The sequence below is a fragment of the Oncorhynchus masou genome, chromosome 28, assembly GCF_036934945.1.
Source record: "Oncorhynchus masou masou isolate Uvic2021 chromosome 28, UVic_Omas_1.1, whole genome shotgun sequence".
In the NCBI taxonomy this organism is placed as follows: Eukaryota; Metazoa; Chordata; class Actinopteri; order Salmoniformes; family Salmonidae; genus Oncorhynchus; species Oncorhynchus masou.
Window position 1 is genome coordinate 43,937,504 of NC_088239.1, and position 21,630 is coordinate 43,959,133.

At 44.3% G+C, this 21,630-nt stretch overlaps 2 protein-coding genes across 2 annotated transcripts in view; one reads left to right on the forward strand and one right to left on the reverse strand.

Annotated features, from left to right (window-relative positions):
* The first annotated feature begins 1,840 nt into the window (after positions 1 to 1,840).
* On the forward strand, positions 1,841 to 5,939 carry LOC135517636 (molybdopterin synthase catalytic subunit). Its single transcript, XM_064942128.1, has 5 exons — positions 1,841 to 1,963; positions 2,148 to 2,289; positions 4,247 to 4,400; positions 4,574 to 4,697; positions 5,495 to 5,939. The coding sequence occupies exons 2-5, from the start codon at positions 2,175 to 2,177 to the stop codon at positions 5,567 to 5,569; spliced, it is 468 nt and encodes a 155-aa protein (XP_064798200.1). The 5' UTR covers positions 1,841 to 1,963; positions 2,148 to 2,174; the 3' UTR covers positions 5,570 to 5,939.
* LOC135517635 (integrin alpha-2-like) overlaps positions 5,940 to 21,630 on the reverse strand; it is a 30,597-nt gene continuing 14,906 nt past the window's right edge. Inside the window, exons 9-29 of the mRNA XM_064942127.1 lie at positions 21,307 to 21,472; positions 21,090 to 21,163; positions 20,765 to 20,903; positions 20,361 to 20,506; positions 19,884 to 20,027; positions 18,955 to 19,158; positions 18,305 to 18,435; positions 17,435 to 17,598; positions 17,106 to 17,254; positions 15,591 to 15,701; positions 11,064 to 11,149; positions 10,183 to 10,324; positions 9,986 to 10,078; positions 9,814 to 9,890; positions 9,518 to 9,704; positions 9,251 to 9,361; positions 8,055 to 8,165; positions 7,818 to 7,931; positions 7,608 to 7,697; positions 7,249 to 7,365; positions 5,940 to 7,084 (exon numbers count right to left, since the gene is read on the reverse strand). Coding sequence (XP_064798199.1) covers positions 6,953 to 7,084; positions 7,249 to 7,365; positions 7,608 to 7,697; positions 7,818 to 7,931; positions 8,055 to 8,165; positions 9,251 to 9,361; positions 9,518 to 9,704; positions 9,814 to 9,890; positions 9,986 to 10,078; positions 10,183 to 10,324; positions 11,064 to 11,149; positions 15,591 to 15,701; positions 17,106 to 17,254; positions 17,435 to 17,598; positions 18,305 to 18,435; positions 18,955 to 19,158; positions 19,884 to 20,027; positions 20,361 to 20,506; positions 20,765 to 20,903; positions 21,090 to 21,163; positions 21,307 to 21,472 — 2,688 coding nt within the window. The 3' untranslated portion in view covers positions 5,940 to 6,952. The remainder of the gene's footprint in view (positions 7,085 to 7,248; positions 7,366 to 7,607; positions 7,698 to 7,817; positions 7,932 to 8,054; positions 8,166 to 9,250; positions 9,362 to 9,517; positions 9,705 to 9,813; positions 9,891 to 9,985; positions 10,079 to 10,182; positions 10,325 to 11,063; positions 11,150 to 15,590; positions 15,702 to 17,105; positions 17,255 to 17,434; positions 17,599 to 18,304; positions 18,436 to 18,954; positions 19,159 to 19,883; positions 20,028 to 20,360; positions 20,507 to 20,764; positions 20,904 to 21,089; positions 21,164 to 21,306; positions 21,473 to 21,630) is intronic.

Here is a 21,630-nt window from a genome sequence, read left to right on the forward strand (position 1 = left end):
CTCGCTGTTGTTTGCTCAAACAAATGTGTTTAGTAAAATGTCATACTACCAGCTCAGTTTTAAATTGCCATTGAAATTAATTTGATGCAACAACAACAAAAAATATTACAAGAGTGATTTCTTGTCAAGCGAGAAATTCAAATGCAGAAATAGTTACTGGAATGGGCAGAATTATTTTCCAGTGGGCTAGTACCCCCAAGCATAGGCTGTGGCCTCAGTTCCAGTTTTGATGCGTTAATCTTTTTAAGTGCTCCATTGCAGTGTGAATAGATAGCGACTAACAGATGATAATAATAGCTGTTAGAATACCACCATTCCAATAATAGATTGGACAGTTGTTTGGCCCTCATTCGCTGGGGTCAAATATATAAATATAGGCTGTCCAATCCCGTCTCCAAAGAGGCTTTTAAAGATAAACGTAATTCGTTAACCAAAGTTTAACTGCCCGCTGAACAGCCTTAGTGTTGCTTGTATATGGATCTTCCCCATATGTCTCAACGGGTCAACAGGTTAGCATCTCACGTTGCATTCAAGGTTAAAGCTGGAGAATCTCTTCTCAATAGGAAATTACCGTTATATTTCTATGGGGCATGTAACCAATCTCTAATTAAGAGACAGCTGCTATGGATGCAAGGCCTTTTCCCATCCATGATATCAACATCGATATCAACATTATATTAATCATAATTTGAGGCTATACAGTGCTTGTTTACATTTACTTTGTTTACAAACATTTGAGTAAACAAGCTTACATTGTGGGTTCCGATGGGGTACGACAGTTGAACTAAGCTCACGGGGCATTTATACGTTTATATTCTTCAAGGATCAATTGGTACATATCATTAATTTCTAAGTCCAAAAATGGATATGGCAACTGTTGATTGCCTCCTGAAATGGTTAATTTGACATTTACAACCTTTTGCAACCGATACATATTAGTACTAGTTTACATAGGTTAAACCTCAAATAGCAATACCAGAGAGGCGTAGAAGTAGAGAGTATGGCATAACAGCTGTGAATGATATGGGGGAAAAATGTGGTTTTAGATTTTTTTTCTTTGGGTCTGGCCTACATTTGTAATGTGTTATGGGGACATCTAGTGGCCTGTCTGTTAGTTTTGGAGTGAATGTACGCTCCACCTATTTCCTGCCTTCTAGTCAGCTGACTGCAAGGAGGAGTGAGTGTAACGTAGCTATGCATGGGAAAAAGCTCAATTGATTTTACCTCGCGGTCTCGCTTCTGCCTCCTTCTCAGAACCCATTGGAGTAGAAGCTCAGAGGGGCGGGATCTATGGCTATCTCATCCAATGGGTTTTGAGAAGGAGGCGAGGAGAGAGGACGCCTGGAGGTTGCAATTGAGATTCTCCCTTGGTAGTCTACGGGTCTGGAGCCCTGCAGTAGTAACAAAGTAGTCTACATTAATTTATCAATGTTGCGGATACAACTTAATCCATGAATATCGAGGTAAGCGCAGTTGGCGGTTTGTATTTGCCAAAAATAAAACAAGTGGGATGCCGAATTATTTCAATATTATTCTGAACTGTCAGTGTCTTCATATCTGTCAAGGTAGGCCTACAGCAATGTGTGTGTTTTTACGTGTTCAAAAGGTGTCAGTGTTCTATTTCGCCAAAAGTGCCGAGCTGACGGGACTCAAATCGGAGACGATCAGGGTGGCCTCAGAACTGACGACCGTCGAGCTGTGGCAAGACCTTGTCAGCAGACACCCCAGGTAAATACGAGACCCTATAAGTTCAATTAGAAGATATCTTAGTCATTTAACTCGTTACTTTATTAATGTAATGTATTTTCTTTATTCCCAAGACTATCTGCTGTGCGCGATTCAGTTGTTTTGGCTGTGCGACAGGAGTACCTGGCCCTTGGTGACGTGCGTGTGAGCCTTAGGGATGGGGATGAGGTTGCTGTTATTCCGCCGTTAAGTGGAGGATAAATCAAACATAATTTAGGTACAAAAATGAATTAACATTTACTCTCTTAATCATGGAAGACAAATTCATATTGCATATACAGTATTGTCCTTTTGAATTACTTTGCCTTTAGGTTCCGATTTTTGTCCCCTGCGGTAAATTAGACTACTTTTTCACAATCTCCACCAATTTCAATTGAATGTCAAATGTCTGCTTCTTTTAGAGTCCTCATCCCTCATTCCTAACCCAGATGGCAGAAGGGGATCCAAGGGATCTGGTTAAACTGACACATGACAAACTCTCTGTGGACACAGTGTCAGACTCTGTCACCTGCCCTTCCTGTGGAGCCATCTCCATCTTCATAGGTGGGTAGGGACGACACACAGCTCAGCTACTGTTTTATGTCTACTGTTTTATCAGAACACTCACTGTTTTACTGACCAATGTAAGGTGTCATGGATATTTCTGTTTAAAATAAGGATGATTAAGCAGCATTGAGTGAGTAACCTGTGAGATCCGGATAGCCTCAGACAACAACATTGATGGATACCCTGATTCGGTGCGGGAGTTTATTAGCAAGTGCATTGGTGATGTTGTTCCACGGTGACTAATTAAAACCTTCCCCAACCGGAAACCGTGGATTGATGTAGGCATTCGCACAAAACTGAAAGCGGGAACCACTGCTTTTAATCAGGGCAAGGCGACCAGAAACATGACCGAATACAAACAGTGCAGCGAGTCCCTCCGCAAGGCAATCAAACAAACTAAGTGTCAGTATAGAGACATAGTGGAGTCGCAATTCAGCTGCTCAGATACGAGACGTATGTGGCAGGGTCTACAGACAATCACGGACTACAAAAAGAAAACCAGGGTAGGAAACAACATCTCCACCCCGCTGATCCCAAACACTGGGGCCCCACAAGGGTGCGTTCTCAGCCCTCTCCTGTACTCCCTGTTCACCCATGACTGCGTGGCCATGCACGCCTCCAACTCAATCATCAAGTTTGCAGACGACACTACAGTGGTAGGCTTGATTACCAACAACGACGAGACGGCCTACAGGGAGGTGGTGAGGGCCCTCGGAGTGTGGTGTCAGGAAAACAACCTCACACTCAACATCAACAAAACAAAGGAGATGATCGTGGACTTCAGGAAACAGCAGAGGGAGCATCCCCCTATCCACATTGACGGGACAGTAGTGGAGAAGGTGGAAAGTTTTAAGTTCCTCGGCGTACACATCACAGACAAGCTGAAATGGTCCACCCACACAGACAGCGTGGTGAAGAAGGCGCAACAGCGCATCTTCAACCTCAGGAGGCTGAAGAAATTTGGCTTGTCACCAAAAACACTTAGATACACAATCGAGAGCATCCTTGTCGGGCTGTATCACCGCCTGGTACAGCAACTGCTTCGCCCACAACCTTAAGGCTCTCCAGAGGGTAGTGAGGTCTGCACAACGCATCACCGGAGGCAAACTACCTGCCCTCCAGAACACCTACAGAACCCATGTCACAGGAAGGCCAAAAAGATCATCAAGGACAACAACCAACCGAGCCACTGCCTGTTCACCCCGCTATCATCCAGAAGGCCAGGTCAGTACAGGTGCATCAAAGCTGGGACCAAGAGACTGAAAAACAGCTTCTATCTCAAGGCCATCACACTGTTAAACAGCCATCACTAACATTGAGTGGCTGCTGCCAACATACCGACTCAAATCTCTAGTCACTTTAATAATTAAAAATTGGATGTAATAACTGTATCACCAGTCACTTTAAACAATGCCACTTTATATAATTTTTTACATACCCTACAATACTCATCTCATATGTATATACTGTACTCTATACCATCTACTGCATCTTGATGTAATACATGTATCACTAACCACTTTAAACAATGGCACTTTATATAATGTTTACATACCCTACATTACTCATCTCATACGTATATACTCTACTCTATACCATCTACTGCATCTTGCGATGGCATTGGTCATCGCTCATCCATATATTTATATGTACATATTCATTCCTTTACACTTGTGTGCATAAGGTAGTTGTTGTGAAATTGTTAGATTAGTTGTTAGATATTACTGTGCGGTCGGAACTAGAAGCACAAGCATTTCGCTACACTCGCATTAACATCTGCTAACCATGTGTATGTGACCAATAAAATTTCATTTGAATTTGACATGTTTAATGGAGGTGGTTCGATGAATGCCTAGCTTTTAGTTCAGCAGGCTAACACAGAGTTGTGGCACATAGTATGTTCAGTCCAAGCTGAGGCCATAATGCCAGTGATGATTGTGATTCATTATTTCAGGGACGACGAGGGACAGTTTCGAAGGAATGAAAGTGATGCAACTGGAGTATGAAGCCTACATCCCCATGGCCGAATCAGAACTCAGGAAGATATACACTGACATCAGGGCAAGATGGCCGACTGTCAGGCACATATGTGTTCATCATCGACTGGGGTGAGATTCACAAAACTCTTACTGTCTCATTCCTGGTAAACTACCCACCCACCCTGCCTGCCTAACACTTAGTTACTACTAGTTACTACTGTATGTCGGACTAAGGGTGGGGGAACTGTGACACTAACTATAGGATAACTATGCTATAAGAGATGTATTATTTTATTTTCCAGGGTGGTGCCTGTGACTGAGGCCAGTGTGATCATCGGCATCTCGTCTCCTCACCGGGGGGACTCTCTGGAGGCTGTGCAGTACTGTATAGATACCCTGAAAGCCACCGTCCCCATATGGAAGAAGGTGAGCAGGACCTGATCATGTGGCTCGAGACGGAGAAGCGCGGAAGGTTTCTTATTGTTATTGCTGAAATACACACATTAACACAATGTTGTTTCTGTAGTCGTTATTGTTACTGCACAGGTATCGATTCAACTTCTTTTAAAAGTGTTTACTAAATGTATGGGTACGATGTAGTACAGAATGGTCACGAGACATAGGGTAATCATTAAAGGGATACTTCAGGATTTTGGCAACGAACCCCTAATCTACTTCCCCAGAGTCAGATGAACTCGTGGATACCACTGGCGTTAGCTCAATGTCTGGAAGTCTTATGGTAACTGTTAGCATACTCGTAGATACCATAGGCTTCCAGTCATTGCGCTAACACGGGTTAGCAAAACTACCTCTTAACTTCCTTCATACTGGATGCAGAGACATAAAAATGGTATCCATGAGTTCTTCTGACTCTGGGGAAGTAGATTAGGGGTTTGTTGCCAAAATTCTGAAGTATCCCTTTAATGATTACCATATGTCTTGTGACCATTCTGTACTACATTGTACCCATTATTACATTTAGTAAACACTTTCAATTAAGTTGCTCATATACCTCTGCAGTAACAATGCAATTACTACACTTCACTGCCAAAATCCCAAAGTTTAACTTTAAGTAAGAGTTGTGTGAACTTCCACAACTAAACTAATCATTGTCAAGTGACTCAGTCACATGGCTGCAGAGCCTGTCTGAAGACACAGTTTGAATTAGTGCAATTAGTTCCACAGGAAGCTAATGCTGGGGGGATGTTTTCTGTCTTTGGTAGGAGGTGTATGAAGCTGACGAGTCCTGTTGGAAAGAGAACAAAGAGTGCCAGTGGAGTGCCAGAGTTGACCTCTAACCTCATCTAGGAGCTTTTTTTATGCCAAATATTAGGTACACACTGTATCCGTTTTTAAAGCTGTCCCTAATCCAAAAATATAGTCAGTCACACCTTTATGCACGTAAAGTTTTAATGAAATAAAATGTACCATCAGTATATATATATATATATACAACACTTTCAAACGTTTGAATGCTATAAAATGTTCAGGAAAGAAGTGGCATGTACCCATTGAAAATATATCTGGAAAAATAACAGTGCAACATTTTTTCTCGTAAACATTCTCTCAGAGGGTTTAGTCTTTGCTACTGCGCGTACCTTTACACCGAGCTTCGCTTTTCTCCCAATCACGATACAGTAACTTTACAAATAAACAATTGAACCAGCACACGCTTCCAATATTTTATTTCTACTTTCACTGTGTCGGGAATAAGTAAAACACTTTTTAAATGGATGATAATGTATTTGAATGATACATATTTCATATTTAAGTCGCACAATAAATATTCTCATTTTCTACACATTCAAAAACGGCCTTTTGCTCTGATATCGCAACATTTTTACAAATAGTAAATCCATCCATTTTTATAGTCCTCTGATCTGAATACAGTGTATTTTCTAAAGACAGTGTCTTCACAGTTGTACGGCTGGGGTTACTATACAGTGTTGTCCCTGGAAAACAGCGACTGAGATACTCAGAGGCAGGAAGTGCACCAGTGAAAGTAGGAAAGAAGGGTTGTGGATTCTGTTCAAATGTTGCTATGAGGCGCACACATTAAAAAAAAACATTTTTTTTTTTAAAAAGGATGCCTCAGCATCAACGGAATGTCAAGCCCCTCCCATTGCAAAGGGAAACGCTGAGCATGCCAAATGCCAACATATGATAACCATGCCGAGTGTCTACAATCTCTTATGCGTAGGCTATTTTCCATATCCATTTGAAAGGATATTTATAATATACTTCTGTGCTTTCCAACCAATTGCACAGTAAATTGCACAGTAACATCCAGAGAGATGACAAATGACTATACACAAGCTTCTTATCCAACAATAGGCCTATGACTTAAAAGCAACAATTATTTGAACAAAAATAAACCAGTACCCAAGTATGAGTTTAGCAAGTAAAAAATGCACCGTAGATTATTTACTTTCCTATAGAGGATCCAAGATGGCAGACATAATGGGGTCTTTGTATGGATGTGTTTGATGGTCAGAGGGCCAATGTCTTTCTGCTCACTCAAAACACTCCGTTCACTTCACAACCCAAACCATTTTAAAGCCACCAACCCAACCAGACAGCCCCTTTCCACTAACAAGCCCTTGGCTCAATAAGTATGTACAACTCATGTTTGTTCAGTTACTGTTTATGTGTGGTTGTGGTTCGTTGGTCATTATGTGTTCTCAGTCTGTAGGCACATTGTCGTTTCCGAGATGGGTTCTTTCCCGTGCCTGGTTCTCCAGTCCCTCGGTCTCTGCCTCATCCTCCTCAGTGTTCTGCATCAGCTGCTTGTACTTTCTCCGGAAGAAGCCAAACTGGGGGAGAGGGAAAGAGAGGAAGAGACAGAGAGGGAGAGAGGCACACAGACATAAAAGATGACATGGTAGTACTTCTAGGTCTTGGTAGGATAAACTCAGAGCATCTGCTGTGAAGAGTTTTACAGCAGTAAAGTCAACAAAAGACTGAATGCATACAATACCTTCCAAAGCAGGCCAATGACCAGAGCCAATAGAAGCAGGCCTCCAATCACACTGCCCGCAATAACACCTACAGGCACCTCTCCTTTCACCCCTGGTTTACTGATGGTGACGCCAACCTGCAGACAGGACAGGACAGGAGGCGGGATGTATCACGCTTACGAACGGTCAGGCAATACAAGTCTTGTAGCTGTTAATATGCTGTTCATCCTAGATCCAGGAGAGGGCAGTGTAGAACTTGTACAAAACAACAAAAACAAGGCACTTTAAAAAAATATATTTATTTTTACAGCTTCTCTCTGGGTTTCAAAGATATTAGGTGAGGCTGTATTCATATGTCTTTGATGTATTCGTCCTGTACCGTCAGGTGCTTGTGAGAGACGACCAGCAGCTCAGGCTCGGAGGTCTCTATCTCTGTGCTCACAGTCAGCACAGTGGACTGGAAGGATGACTGCTCAGAGACAAGACAAGAGGAGAACGAAAGAGGCAATGAGAGGACGCCGCTCCATGGGAGAAGGAGAAGCAAGCATGTAAATGTTCAGGAGTAGATGAATGTGCCATCTATACGTACAGCAGCAAAGGTGCCGTTCCAGATCCGCGTGGTCACGTTCACGAAGAAATCGCTCTTTATCCCCATGTCTTTCAGGACACACTTCATAGGCTGGCACTTGGCTGTCTTACAGTTCTGGAAATATCAGAAAACAATAGGACATGTATTCAGAGGAGATCATCAGATATACACTGTGACTCTATCTTTGTCTCTGTCTGTCAAAAGAACACACACACACACGCACACACACGCACGCACCAGATCCTCTGTGCCCATTAGGTTCTCCTTGAAGAAGGATGCTGTGTAAGGCTTCTCACTGATCTTCAGAGGGTTGACGAGGCTGGTTACTTCACAGCTCACTTCGCCAGCCTGCAGAACAGCAACAACATTTGTATTCGTATTGGTCAGGTGGCACGTCCTCGGGCTGGATTCAATCCGTTTCACTTGCGACGACCCTCCCACTCTGTCTGCCGAATTCTCTCTCTTTGCTCTTGATAGGATGTCGGGCTGCGGAGGGTCGTCAGCGAAATGGGACATTCTCCACGCAAGACACACTGTTAGATTTTGGTCGTGGCATTTTTTGGGCTGTTTTGTTTGTTTGTTTGCTTTGGCAACTTTCAACACCCCTCATTATTGCATGTATGCACGCAACCATTTACACTACTGACGACACACACCATACCATTGTTACTTGTTTATAGTTTACTTTAGTGAATAAATATATTTTTTGTTATTCCTTGATCTCCACGTTGTCTCCCTTTTTTGTTACGGGCTACGAGCCAGTTCGTGACACACTGAAGTATCGCGGAAGATACACGTTAAAATGTAAAGGTCATTTCCGATTGAGCTGAAATATGCACCGTTCACTGGGAATGCAGTGTCCGACCGTGGGAAAGGGAATGCAGTGTCCAACCGTGGGAAAGGGAATGCAGTGTCCGACCGTGGGAAAGGGAATGCAGTGTCCGACCGTGGGAAAGGGAATGCAGTGTCCGACCGCGGGAAAGGGAATGCAGTGTCCGACCGCGGGAAAGGGAATGCAGTGTCCGACCGCGGGAAAGGGAATGCAGTGTCTGACCGCGGGAACGGGGAATGCAGTGTCCGACCGTGGGAATGCAGTGTCCGACCGCGGGAACGGGAATGCAGTGTCCGACCGTGGGAATGCAGTGTCCGACCGCGGGAACGGGAATGCAGTGTCCGACCGCGGGAACATTGCCTTTAATTGTCAATAGCGCTCTAAAGCGGATCTTCAGCACTACGGATTGAATAGAGCCCCGCATTGCACTTAATCTGTTTCCCTCTGTTTTCTCTCTCCTGAGCACAACCCAGCTGTATTCCAAAACAACACTGGCACGGGACCTGGCAGCAAAGACTATTGACACGAATACGAGGGGCACAAACTCTGCCAAAGCTAGTTATTTGGAGACAAGGCAGGTTGACTGGTTATTTATACCCACAGGTTCCATTTTGACTCCTGTCACATACAGCAATGGGTTCCCTCTCGCTGTAGCACTGGGCAGTGAGACTGTGAGGTAGGCCAGACTGACTGGGAAGTTCCCTGTAGAGACCTAAACAGAAGAGAAGACACTTCTAATTGACGCGTCATACTTCTCTTACCATTTCTACCACAAGGGGAAAGGAAGTATTTTATCACAGACTGGCAAACCAGTGTACATTATAAAGTACTAAAAGGACCGTGTAGCTGTGTGCGCATGATTTCTCACCTTCAGAGAGAATTTGAACTCCGGACCGATGTCATTGAAGGTATTAATTGCGGTCTTCGCTTCATTGTCCATGTCAACCACATAGAAGTTGAGATTGGCTTCCCTGGAGAGGGAGATCTCTGAGTCATAGTGGACAGGGACGGAGATAGAGGCTTGGTTGTCTGACGGGTTCGCCTCTGTGCTGTCACTGTAGAGAGGAGAAATAAGCCCGTGCAACAGAAGAAGACCCAGAGTCCTAACAGAGAACACTATATGATCAACTGTGGTTGGTACACAAACGAGCAAACAAGTGCTACCTTAGAGCTTCAAAGCTCACGTCGGCTTCGGTCTGCAGTTGATTCAGGTTGAAGTCAAAGTTGATTCCAAATGTCACCTGCAGGGAACAGTGTATTGTTTAGGAACGGCAACCCCGGCCGACAGAGACCTACACACGCGACGGCTGTCTTGTCGTTTGTCGTCAGGTCATACCTCTTGGTTCTGCCTTAAAGCTGGGTACCCCACCTGGCATGAGAGGGTAAGAGACTCCTTGGTGGAGGTGCACTTCACCTCTGTTCCATCACTCTGAAATGAAACACAACGTTAGGTAAATGCTTACTGATAAATATCAAAATAGCCCTTCTCTAAGGGCATGCGTGTGTGTACAAAGCAAAGATGCTGATGCATACTGGAGGACTGATGGAGGCGTAGAAGAGGTTTTTGGAGTACATGGCCGTGACTTGGGTGTTGTACGCATTCTCCTTCTTGTTGGTCACAGACACAGTGAAGGAGAGCCTCTTGTCCTTGAAGCTGACCAGCATCCTAGACGAGCTGCAAAACACAACAGTCGTTTTACTCAGAACAATACTGAGGGGGTCAGAATGAATGTATAATTCTACCTGTATGTGCATGGGGGAAATGAAATGCTGTAGAATGAAGACACCACAGTTTGATGGGGGATCCATGAACAGATCTCATGGGGCCATATATGGTGTCACCATTAACTGGAGCAGTGAAAATAACATATGTCCCTCTGACTGGCCAAGGTTTACGACCTTACCACTCACTTTAAGAGGTGCTGTCTGTGCGTTTGTGTCTGTACGTCTACTGTCTGTCCCGGTCTGTCTGTCTGTCATAATAACGGCTGGTATTCAAACAAATCACACTGCATTTGACTGTTAAAGGTTATAAATGTTTGAGCCGCATCTGTAGTGTTTACTGCAAATGCCGTTTCTGTGAAAGTCAAGGAAATTGCTTCTGAAAGTCAAGTGCAGTGCAATGTCGGCACATTGGGGTTTGCTTGAATCCCGGTCTGTCATTCAACTTATAGAGGAAGTGTATTCCCACTAAACCAGACCAACAGAACAGGACTTATTTGTCTGTTCCCATAGAAAAACATATGGGAATACTTGTCTAATAATAGGATACATGTCTGTTATTCCTGAGCTCTTGGAGGAAGAGTGTAGGTTGAGAGTAGCCTGGTTTAACAAGACTGAATGCCGTGCTCAACATTGAGCCCGGTGTTCAGTCTGGTTTTACTAGGCTAGGTTGAGAGTGTGTCAGATTTCACCTGGGAATCATCTCTCCTTTCTTCAACTTCAAGAGCAGGTCACTCAAACACACATCGTCAGAGCCACAGTCTTTGGAGAATGGGATCTGTTGTAAAGAGTTCACACGACATAAAATCAAATCAGATTGTATTTGTTACATGCGCTGAAAACAACAGGTGTAGACCTTACAGTGAAATGCTTTCTTACAAGCCCTTAACCAACAATGCAGTTTTAAGAAAATACCTAAAAAACAAGTAACAAATAAAAGTAACAAACAATTATAGAGCAGCAGTAAGAAAACAATAGCGAGGCTTTATACAGGGGGTACCAGTACAGAGTCAATGTGCGGGTTAGTCCAGGGCACCAGTTAGTCCAGGGCACCAGTTAGTCCAGGGCACCGGTTAATCCAGGGCACCGGTTAGTCCAGGGCACCAGTTAGTCCAGGGCACCAGTTAGTCCAGGGCACCGGTTAATCCAGGGCACCGGTTAGTCCAGGGCACCAGTTAGTCCAGGGCACCAGTTAGTCCAGGGCACCAGTTAGTCCAGGGCACCGGTTAGTCCAGGGCACCAGTTAGTCCAGGGCACCGGTTAGTCCAGGGTAATTGAGGTAAAATTTACATGTAGGTACATTTATTAAAGTGACTACGCATAGATAAGAACAGAGAGTAGCAGCAGCGTAGAAGAGGGGGTGGGGGGGGCAATGCAAATAGTCTGGGTAGCCATTTGAATAGGTGTTCTGGAGTCTTATGGGTTGGGGGTAGAAGCTGTTTAGAAGCCTCTTGGACCTAGACTTGGTTACGCTTGCCATGCGGTAGCAGAGAGAACAGTCTATGACTAGAGTGGCTGGAGTCTTTGACAATTGTTAAGGCCTTCTTTTGACACCGCCTGGTACAGAAGTCCTGGATGGCAGGAAGCTTGGCCCCGGTGATGTACTGGGCCGCATGCACTAGGCTCTGTAGCGCCTTGCGGCCGGAGGCAGAGCAGTTGCCATACCAGGCAGTGATGCAACCCATCAGGATGGTCTCTCTACTTCCGGCGCCGACAGAGATGGCCGCCAGGGCACCAGTTAGTCCAGGAAACTATGCAGTTTTTTTTTTTTTTACGTGTTATTTCAGGGCACATTAGTACCCCAGGTCATCTTAGGTTTCATTACATACAGTCGAGAAGAACTACTGAATATAAGATCAGCTTCAACTCACCATCAGTACGACCAAGAATATGTTTTTCGCGACGCGGATCCTGTGTTCTGCCTTACAAACAGGACAACGGAATGGATAGCATGCAGCGACCCAAAAAAACGACTCCGAAAAAGAGGGAAACGAGGCGGTCTTCTGGTCAGACTCCGGAGGGTAGCATTCCAGAGGGACATCAGAGACTGTAACGTTCTGTGCTTCACGGAAACATGGCTCACTGGAGAGACGCTATCCGAAGCGGTGCAGCCAACGGGTTTCTCCACGCATCGCGTGGAAACCATTTATCCGGAGGCTGCATTCATTGTTGCTGAGGATTTTAACAAGGCTAATCTGAAAACAAGACTCCCTAGATTTTATCAGCATATCGATTGCGCAACCAGGGGTGGAAAAACCTTGGATCACTGTTACTCTAACTTCTGGCGCCGCATATAAGGCCCTGCCCCGCCCCCTTTCGGAAAAGCTGACCACGACCCCATTTTGCTGATCCCTACCTACAGACAGAAACTGAAACAAGAAGCTCCCACGCATGAGGTCTGTCCAACGAATATGTCCGACGCTGACTCCACACTCCAAGACTGCTTCCATCACGTGGACTGGGACATGTTTCGTATTGCGTCAGATAACAACATTGACGAATACGCTGATTCGGTGTGCGAGTTCATTAGAACGTGCGTTGAAGATGTCGTTCCCATAGCAACGATTAAAACATTCCCTAACCAGAAACCGTGGATTGATGGCAGCATTCGCGTGAAACACCAATTTGTAAGTCGCTCTGGATAAGAGCGTCTGCTAAATGACTTAAATGTAAATGTAAACTGAAAGCGCGAACCACTGCTTTTAATCAGGGCAAGGTGTCTGGTAACATGACCGAATACAAACAGTGCAGCTATTCCCTCCGCAAGGCTATCAAACAAGCTAAGCGTCAGTACAGAGATAAAGTAGAATCTCAATTCAACGGCTCAGACACAAGAGGCATGTGGCAGGGTCTACAGTCAATCACGGACTACAGGAAGAAATCCAGCCCAGTCACGGACCAGGATGTCTTGCTCCCAGGCAGACTAAATAACTTTTTTGCCCGCTTTGAGGACAATACAGTGCCACTGACACGGCCTGCAACGGAAACATGCGGTCTCTCCTTCACTGCAGCCGAGGTGAGTAAAAATTTAAACGTGTTAACCCTCGCAAGGCTGCAGGCCCAGATGGCATCCCCAGCCGCGCCCTCAGAGCATGCGCAGACCAGCTGGCTGGTGTGTTTACGGACATATTCAATCAATCACTATACCAGTCTGATTTTCCCACATGCTTCAAGAGGGCCACCATTGTTCCTGTTCCCAAGAAAGCTAAGGTAACTGAGCTAAACGACTACCGCCCCGTAGCACTCACTTCCGTCATCATGAAGTGCTTTGAGAGACTAGTCAAGGACCATATCACCTCCACCCTACCTGACACCCTAGACCCACTCCAATTTGCTTACCGCCCAAATAGGTCCACAGACGATGCAATCTCAACCACACTGCACACTGCCCTAACCCGCCTGGACAAGAGGAATACCTATGTGAGAATGCTGTTCATCGACTACAGCTCGGCATTCAACACCATAGTACCCTCCAAGCTCGTCATCAAGCTCGAGACCCTGGGTCTCGACCCCACTCTGTGCAACTGGGTACTGGACTTCCTGACGGGCCGCCCCCAGGTGGTGAGGGTAGGTAACAACATCTCCTCCCCGCTGATCCTCAACACTGGGGCCTCACAAGGGTGCGTTCTGAGCCCTCTCCTGTACTCCCTGTTCACCCACGACTGCATGGCCACGCATGCCTCCAACTCAATCATCAAGTTTGCGGACGACACAACAGTGGTAGGCTTGATTACCAACAACGACGAGACGAAGGCGAGGTCAGTACAGGTGCATCAAAGCTGGGACCGAGAGACTGAAAAACAGCTTCTATCTCAAGGCCATCAGACTGTTAAACAGCCACCACTAACATTGAGTGGCTGCTGCCAACACACTAACACTGACTCAACTCCAGCCACTTTAATAATGGGAATTGATGGGAAATGATGTAAATATATCACTAGCCACTTTAAACAATGCTACCTTATATAATGTTACTTACGCTACATTATTCATCTCATATGCATACGTATATACTGTACTCTATATCATCGACTGCATCCTTATGTAATACATGTATCACTAGCCACTTTAACTATGCCACTTTGTTTACATACTCATCTCATATGTATATACTGTACTCGATACCATCTACTGTATCTTGCCTATGCTGCTCTGTACCATCTCTCATTGATATATCCTTATGTACATATTCTTTATCCCCTTACACTGTGTAAAAGACAGTAGTTTAGGAATTGTTAGTTAGATTACTTGTTGGTTATTACTGCATTGTCGGAACTAGAAGCACAAGCATTTCGCTACACTCGCATTAACATCTGCTAACCATGTGTATGTGACAAATAACATTTGATTTGATTTGATGCAGTTGTAGAACATTTTGAAGATCTGAGGACCATTGCCAAATCCTTTCAGTCTCCTGTGATGTGGACGCCAAGGAACTTGAAGCTCTCAACCTGCTACACTACAGCCCCGCTGATGAGAATGGGGGCGTGTTCGGTCCTTATTTTCCTGTAGTCCACAATCATCTTCTTTGTCTTGATCACACTGAGGGAGAGGTTGTTCTCCTGGCACCACACGGCCAGGTCTCTGACTTCCTCCCTAAGGGCTGTCTCGTCGTTGTCGGTGATCAGGATCACTGTTGTGTCATCGGCAAACTTAATGATGAGTGAACAGGGAGTACAAGAGGGGACTGAGCACGCACCCCTGAGGGGCCCGTGTGTTGAGGATCAGCGCGGCGGAGGTTTTGCTACCTACCCTTACCGCCTGGGGGCGGCCTGTCAGGAAGTCCAGGATCCAGTTGCAGTGGTAGGTGTTTAGCCCCAGCATTCTGTTGTATTGGGAACTGTGGAGGAGCCGTATCCCAGTTCAACCCCAAACCTAGCCTCAACCACAACTGTACCACTAACTCTGGCTTCATATCCACATCCCATGTCCACCCTAACACTCAACCACAACCCAAAACCTAATCCCAGCTTCATGTCCACGTCCAGTTCAACCCTAACCCTAGCCCTAACCACAAACGTAGCTCAAACTCCTAGTTTCATGTCCACATACGGGTGCAACCCTAACCATAGCCTCCTCCACAACCATAACGCTACCTACTGTAATTGTCTAAAACTACAATATTTTCATTCCTACTAACAACTGCAAGCAATTGCAACATCAACATATATTTAATGTACATCCCATTATATTGATATTTTAATTGAGTGGTAACTCACAAAGAACTCCCAGGCAGTGGGACTGAGAACATCCAGAACAGGACTGGAGTCTGGGTCCTGCAGAGTGATGTCCACACGCAGACCGATTGAGCTCACAAAGTCAGGGGCCTCCTGTCAGACAAGTAAGCAAAATATAGGAGTTTATGTATTAGTTTCATTCATTTGACTACAAAGCTAATTCTCATCAGCAGGATCAGAACTCAATGAACTTATTGGAATTGTATAAGTATCCTAAAGAAAACCACAAGATAATACAGAAAAGTAGTGGGCATTGTTTTTTTTTCATCATACATACATACAGTGCCAGCCAAAAGTTTGGACACACCTACTCATTCCAGGGTTTTTCTTTACTTTTACTATTTTATACATTGTAGAATAATAGTGTAGACATCAAAACTATGAAATAACACATATGGAATCATATAGTAACCAAACAAGTGTTAAACAAATCAAAATATACTTCATATTTGAGATGCTTCAAAGTAACCACCCTTTTTGTCTTGATGACAGCTTTGCACACTCTTGGCATTCTCTCAACCAGCATCATGAGGTAGTCACCTGGAATGCATTTCAATTAACAGTTGTGCCTTGTTAAAAGTTCATTTGTGGAATTAATTTCCTTCTTAATGAGTTTGAGCCAATCAGTTGCGTTGTGACAAGGTAGGGGTGGCATACAGAAGATAGCCCTATTTGGTGAAGACCAAGTCCATATTATGGCAAGAACAGCTCAAATATGCAAAGAGAAATGACAGTCCATCAATCATAAATCATCAGTGATTTATTTAGAATTCAAGGCACACTTAACCAGCATGGCTACCACAGCATTCGGCAACGATACACCATCCCATTTGTTTGGCGCTTTGTGAGACTATCATTTGTTTTTCAACAGGACAATGACCCAACACACCTCCAGGCTGTGTAAGGGCTATTTGTCCAAGCAGGAGAGTGATGGAGTGCTGCATCAGATGACCTGGCCTCCACAATCACCCAACATCAACCCGATTGAGATGGTTTGGGATGAGTTGGACCGCAGAGTGAAGGAAAAGCAGCCAACAAGTGCTCAGCATATGTGGGAACTCCTTCAAGACTGTTGGAAAAGCATTCCAGGTGAAGCTGGTTAAGAGAATGCCAAGAGTGTGCAAAGCTGTCATCAAGGCAAAGGGTGGCTACTTCGAAGAATCTAAAATCTAGAATATATTTTGATTTGTTTAACACTTTTTTGATTACTATATGTGTTATTTCATAGTTTTGATGTCTACACTATTATTCTACAATATAGAAAATAGTAAACTAAAGAGAAACTGAGTAGGTGTGTCCAAATGTTTGACTGGTACTGTACATACAAGTGAACATTAATCTTGGTAATATTCCTGAGAGTTTTAAGAGTTTGTTAAAAGGATGTTTCCTCCATTATAAATGAACACAGTAATTCAACAAGGCCTGACAAAGGAGAAAAAACAGACACACCTCATTCAGCAAATCAGCATCAAACCTTTTCATATTATCTTTCTTTACCTGGACAAAGACCTCTAGTGTCTCACAGACCTCCCCGGTGGAAACCCGGATGTCTTTCTGCAGGACTCTCTCTGAGTTCCTGAACTGACCTCTGGAGGTGACACGAGACGACTGGAGCTCAGCATCCAGGGTCAGGTTGAACCTGAGAGCTGAGGTGAGAAGTAGCACAGGCAACAAGACACAATTAGAGGGAGATACTAACACAGAGACAGAGACAGACAGAGACAGAGAGAGAGAGAGAGACAGAGAGAGACAGAGACAGACAGAGACAGAGAGACACAGAGAGAGAGAGAGACAGAGAGAGAGAGAAGAAAAGAAGCAGGGCTTACCCACAGGTCCTACAGGTATCTTGGGCCTGAAGGTGGCGCTGAAACAGACTGAGGTGTTGAAGCAGGACACCAGCCTCCCACTGACCCTGCACGTCTTACTCAGGATGCTGACCGTGTCAGGGTTGAAGGTTGCCCTTGCTGTCACCACGGCCATACCCCGAGACCTGGGAGAGGTCATAATCAGTGAGTCATAATCCTATATCAAAGCTAACCGGCTCTTTTATGTTTTTGAATGACTACATCTACTGAGAGATGCTTCAATCACAAGGCAACTACATGAGTCATGAGTCAACTTCAGATTGGTTAAGGTGTTGATTAACTGATTGGCTCATTGGTTGACTGATTGATTGATTGATGTATTGATTGTATAAGTGACATCAGCAACTACGTGGAAGTGGTTAGTAACAGTGTCAGATCCAGATGGGAATGGTCAGCATAATCCAATCTCTTTAAACCAAATCCACCCAGCTGTTTTGCTCTCTAGATGGAGCGTGAGGAGGTGACAAGACTAAATGCTTTCCCACAGTTATGTAAGAGAAGGCTTTGCATGAGGCGGCACATCTCACTCAGTCAACTAAAACTTGAGGAGATACAGTAAGTATGAGCTGTTTCTCTCAGAACCTACTGTAATTTCATTTCTTCGGGTTTGGGGTTATTGTGAACCAAAATAAGTTGTTCAGCTGCAATGAACAGCTGCCAATGTGAGGATATCAAGTCTAAAGTAAACACTGTAACTCGAGTAGATAACTTGTGAGACGCATGTGATTTGAGGGAAACCAAATTATTTAGTTGTTGCCCGAAAGAGCAGGGTTAAGAAAAATAAAATTGAAAAAATAAAAAAAGAGAAAGAAACGACTGAGCGAGTCTCACCAGAGCTGGACCACCATTCCATAAGCCCCCACTGAGACATCTGGTATGGTGTCATCGTTTAAGTCAGAGCTGGCGTCCATAGACCTCCCGAAGTACCGCAACGCAGGGTCCAGCTTGGAGCCCAGGATTTTCTGAAATGAACAGGATAAAACATGATTTTACCCTTGATCCCACATCAGATGCTCACGTTGGCTGAATTCCATCAGATTGAGAAACACTTCTAGTGAATCTCAAAGCGTCAGATAATTATATGTAGACACAACAGGTTCAGTTGTGACATGGCGGTGGGGCAGGAGTGGGAAAATTTCTTGGCTCGAAGGCCACATCGAGATTTAGAAACTCAACAGGAGGCCGCACAGATAAAAAACAAATTGCAGGCCAGAAAAATGTCAGTTATTAAAAATATATAGATCTATTATCATTTTTACATACTTTCTATGTCGTTTTAGACGTTCAAGTGTGGCCTTTTTCAACACAAAATACCACCCCCCCCACCATAAAAGTTATTTTTTTATTAAAACCTCCCGTGGGCCGGATTGAATGGGCTCGCGGCCCGTAGTTTGCCCACTCCTGTGCTAGCTGAGCGACAAGAGCTGGGATACGGTTGCGTTGAGTGATAGCACTAGGCACAATCCTCAACCCGCAGCTACCTGGGAATACTGTGTCCTGAGTCTCTTCTTGTCCCCGTTGAAGACATAGATTACACCTTTATTGTTGTCTTCCAGTGGGGCTCCCACCACCACATCACTGTAGCCATCCATGTTGAGGTCAGGCACCGCTGAGATAGACATCCCAAAACGAGCGTTCTCCACTGGGGACGGACCCTTCAGGAACCCCTGAACACTTAGGATGCCCTAGAAGCACCAATGGAAAACAAACAATGGAAAACACTAATGGAAAACAAACAATGAATATTTGTGTACTTTATGAAGGCGAGACTTTCAAAAGATCTTGAAACCACTGTGCTCAGAGAATGCCGTGAGTACACCGAAAATTAAACCATTAGATGAAATGTACAGTGGTGGGTCTGCACTCAAAAAATATAAACAGTTTTAAGGAAGATTTGTCTGGCTGACTTGGTGTACAGTGCACCAAGTCAGCCAATGACGGGAACGAATTGCAAAAATCGACTTATATCTCCCTCACTAACTTTAAACATCAGCTATCTGAGCAGCTAACCGATCACCACAGCTGCACATCCAATCTACCCACCTCACCCCCATATTGTTTTAATTGACTTTTTTTTACATTTTTGCTCTTTTGCACACCAGTATTTCTACTTGCACATCATCATATGCACATCTATCACTCCAGTGTTAATTTGCTTAATTGTAATTACTTCGCTACTATGGCCTATTTATTGCCTTACCTCCTCACGCCATTTGCACACACTGTATATAGACTTTCTCTATTGTGTTATTGACGGTATGCTTGTTTACTCCATGTGTAACTCTGTGTTGTTGTTTGTGTCGCACTGCTTTGCTTTATCTTGGCCAGGTCGCAGTTGTAAATGAGAACTTGTTCTCAACTGGCCTACCTGCTTAAATAAAGGTGAACAAAAATAAGATGTGTGGCTTACCTTTGTGAAGGAGAGGAGATGGACTTTCCCAATCTCCTTCTGCTGTTCGTTCATGAACATGGGAGCTCCAACCAGTAGTAGATCAGACACACCATCTTTATCCACATCCAGAGGACAGAGTACGCTGCCGTAGTAGGAGCCTATCTACAGAATCGAAAGCGCATACAGCAAACTATTAAGAGGAACATATATTTTGAATCAATGAGCAGAAACAAAGGATAACGACGTTTACGAAGCAGATGGGAACAAATCGGACAAGTCAGATATGATAGATCATTGGAGAGAGAGAGAGAGAGAGAGAGAGATACTGTATGATAGATAGAGATTGTAGAGAGCCATAACATCTGACAACACACCAATTGACGTGCTCTTCTTTTCAATATGGTCCATTTAGCAAACCCTTTCATCCAAAGCGACTTACAGAACTGTCACCATTGTCAACCGCTCTTCTCTTCCATTTTAATCAGAGAGCCTTACCTGGTCTCCTCTCTGGGAGTCGATGACGGTGGGTTGTCCCTTGCCGTTGATGATGTACACTATGACCTGTCCAGTGTGGTTGGACCGAGGAGCGCCAGCCACATAGTACTCTGTGCTGCCATCATTCAGCGTTGTCACAGAGTAGCCTGTGCAGAACAGCCAAACGGGATATTATGGATAAACGTGTAACAATGTCCAGCGCTAGTCGTCTTACTGCCAGTCACACTGTAAATAAAGATCTATTGTTTGAGCTTCAATACACATTCAAAGGAAGTTAGAAATTGTTGGAAAAGCAAGAGGACTTAGAATGGCTTGGTGTTGATTAACTCATAATACAATAGCACAACATCAAATGAAGATAAAGGAGACAATATTGACTCGTAGATGATTGCAAGCTCACTTACCTAATAGTGAGCTGTGGTTTCTGTCCTCTAGGATTCTCTCAAAGGCCGTCTTGGGGAAGATGTCCGATTTCTGGGTGGTGTAGTGAACCACAGTACCACTCCAGCCATAGGCCCCCACGGCACCCAGCATAATCATGTTCTGTAATGAGAGCGAGAAGAGTATCTGTTAAAAACACACTAAGAAATGTTCAGGTACTGCTTACAAATGTGTTACGAATGTGTTACGAATGTGTTTACGAATGTGTTACGTAGACACCCGTGAAATAAAATGCTACCAAATAGACTAAGTGATTTAAAGTAAGAGTTGGGGGTTTGTATCCCATACCTGCTTCTTGGTTTGGTGGGCACTGAATCCCACTTGGGACATCTCCATCTGAAAGTCACCACCTTTCCCAGTACCTAACCCCCACAGAAACCACAACGGACAGGTTAGGTTAAGTGCAATAAAGTGGCCGTGCTACTATTTCTGGTTTTGTAAATGGTAACTCTTGTTCGAATGGACCGTGATACAAATTCAGCATTGCTTTAGAACACAACTTTACCCTCAATGTTGAAGATGCGGTCTCCCAGAGATCCAGCGATCTCGAGCAGAGCCTCCTCAGCTGATACGTTGAAGAAATACCTATCTGTCGGGGTGCTGGCGATGGACTTGATCTCCGCAATCAGGTTCTTAGTGTCAATGTCATTCCTTATGTAATACCCAAGGACCTAGAAAAAAAACATAATAAGGAATTAGTTTTAAAATCATTGATATTAGAATGAAAGGGAAGATTGATATACCGTAATAATAATAATGCCATTTTATAGGGGTATCAAAGGTCTCAAACAGTAAATGTTAATACCTCACACTCAACACTGTACGTACT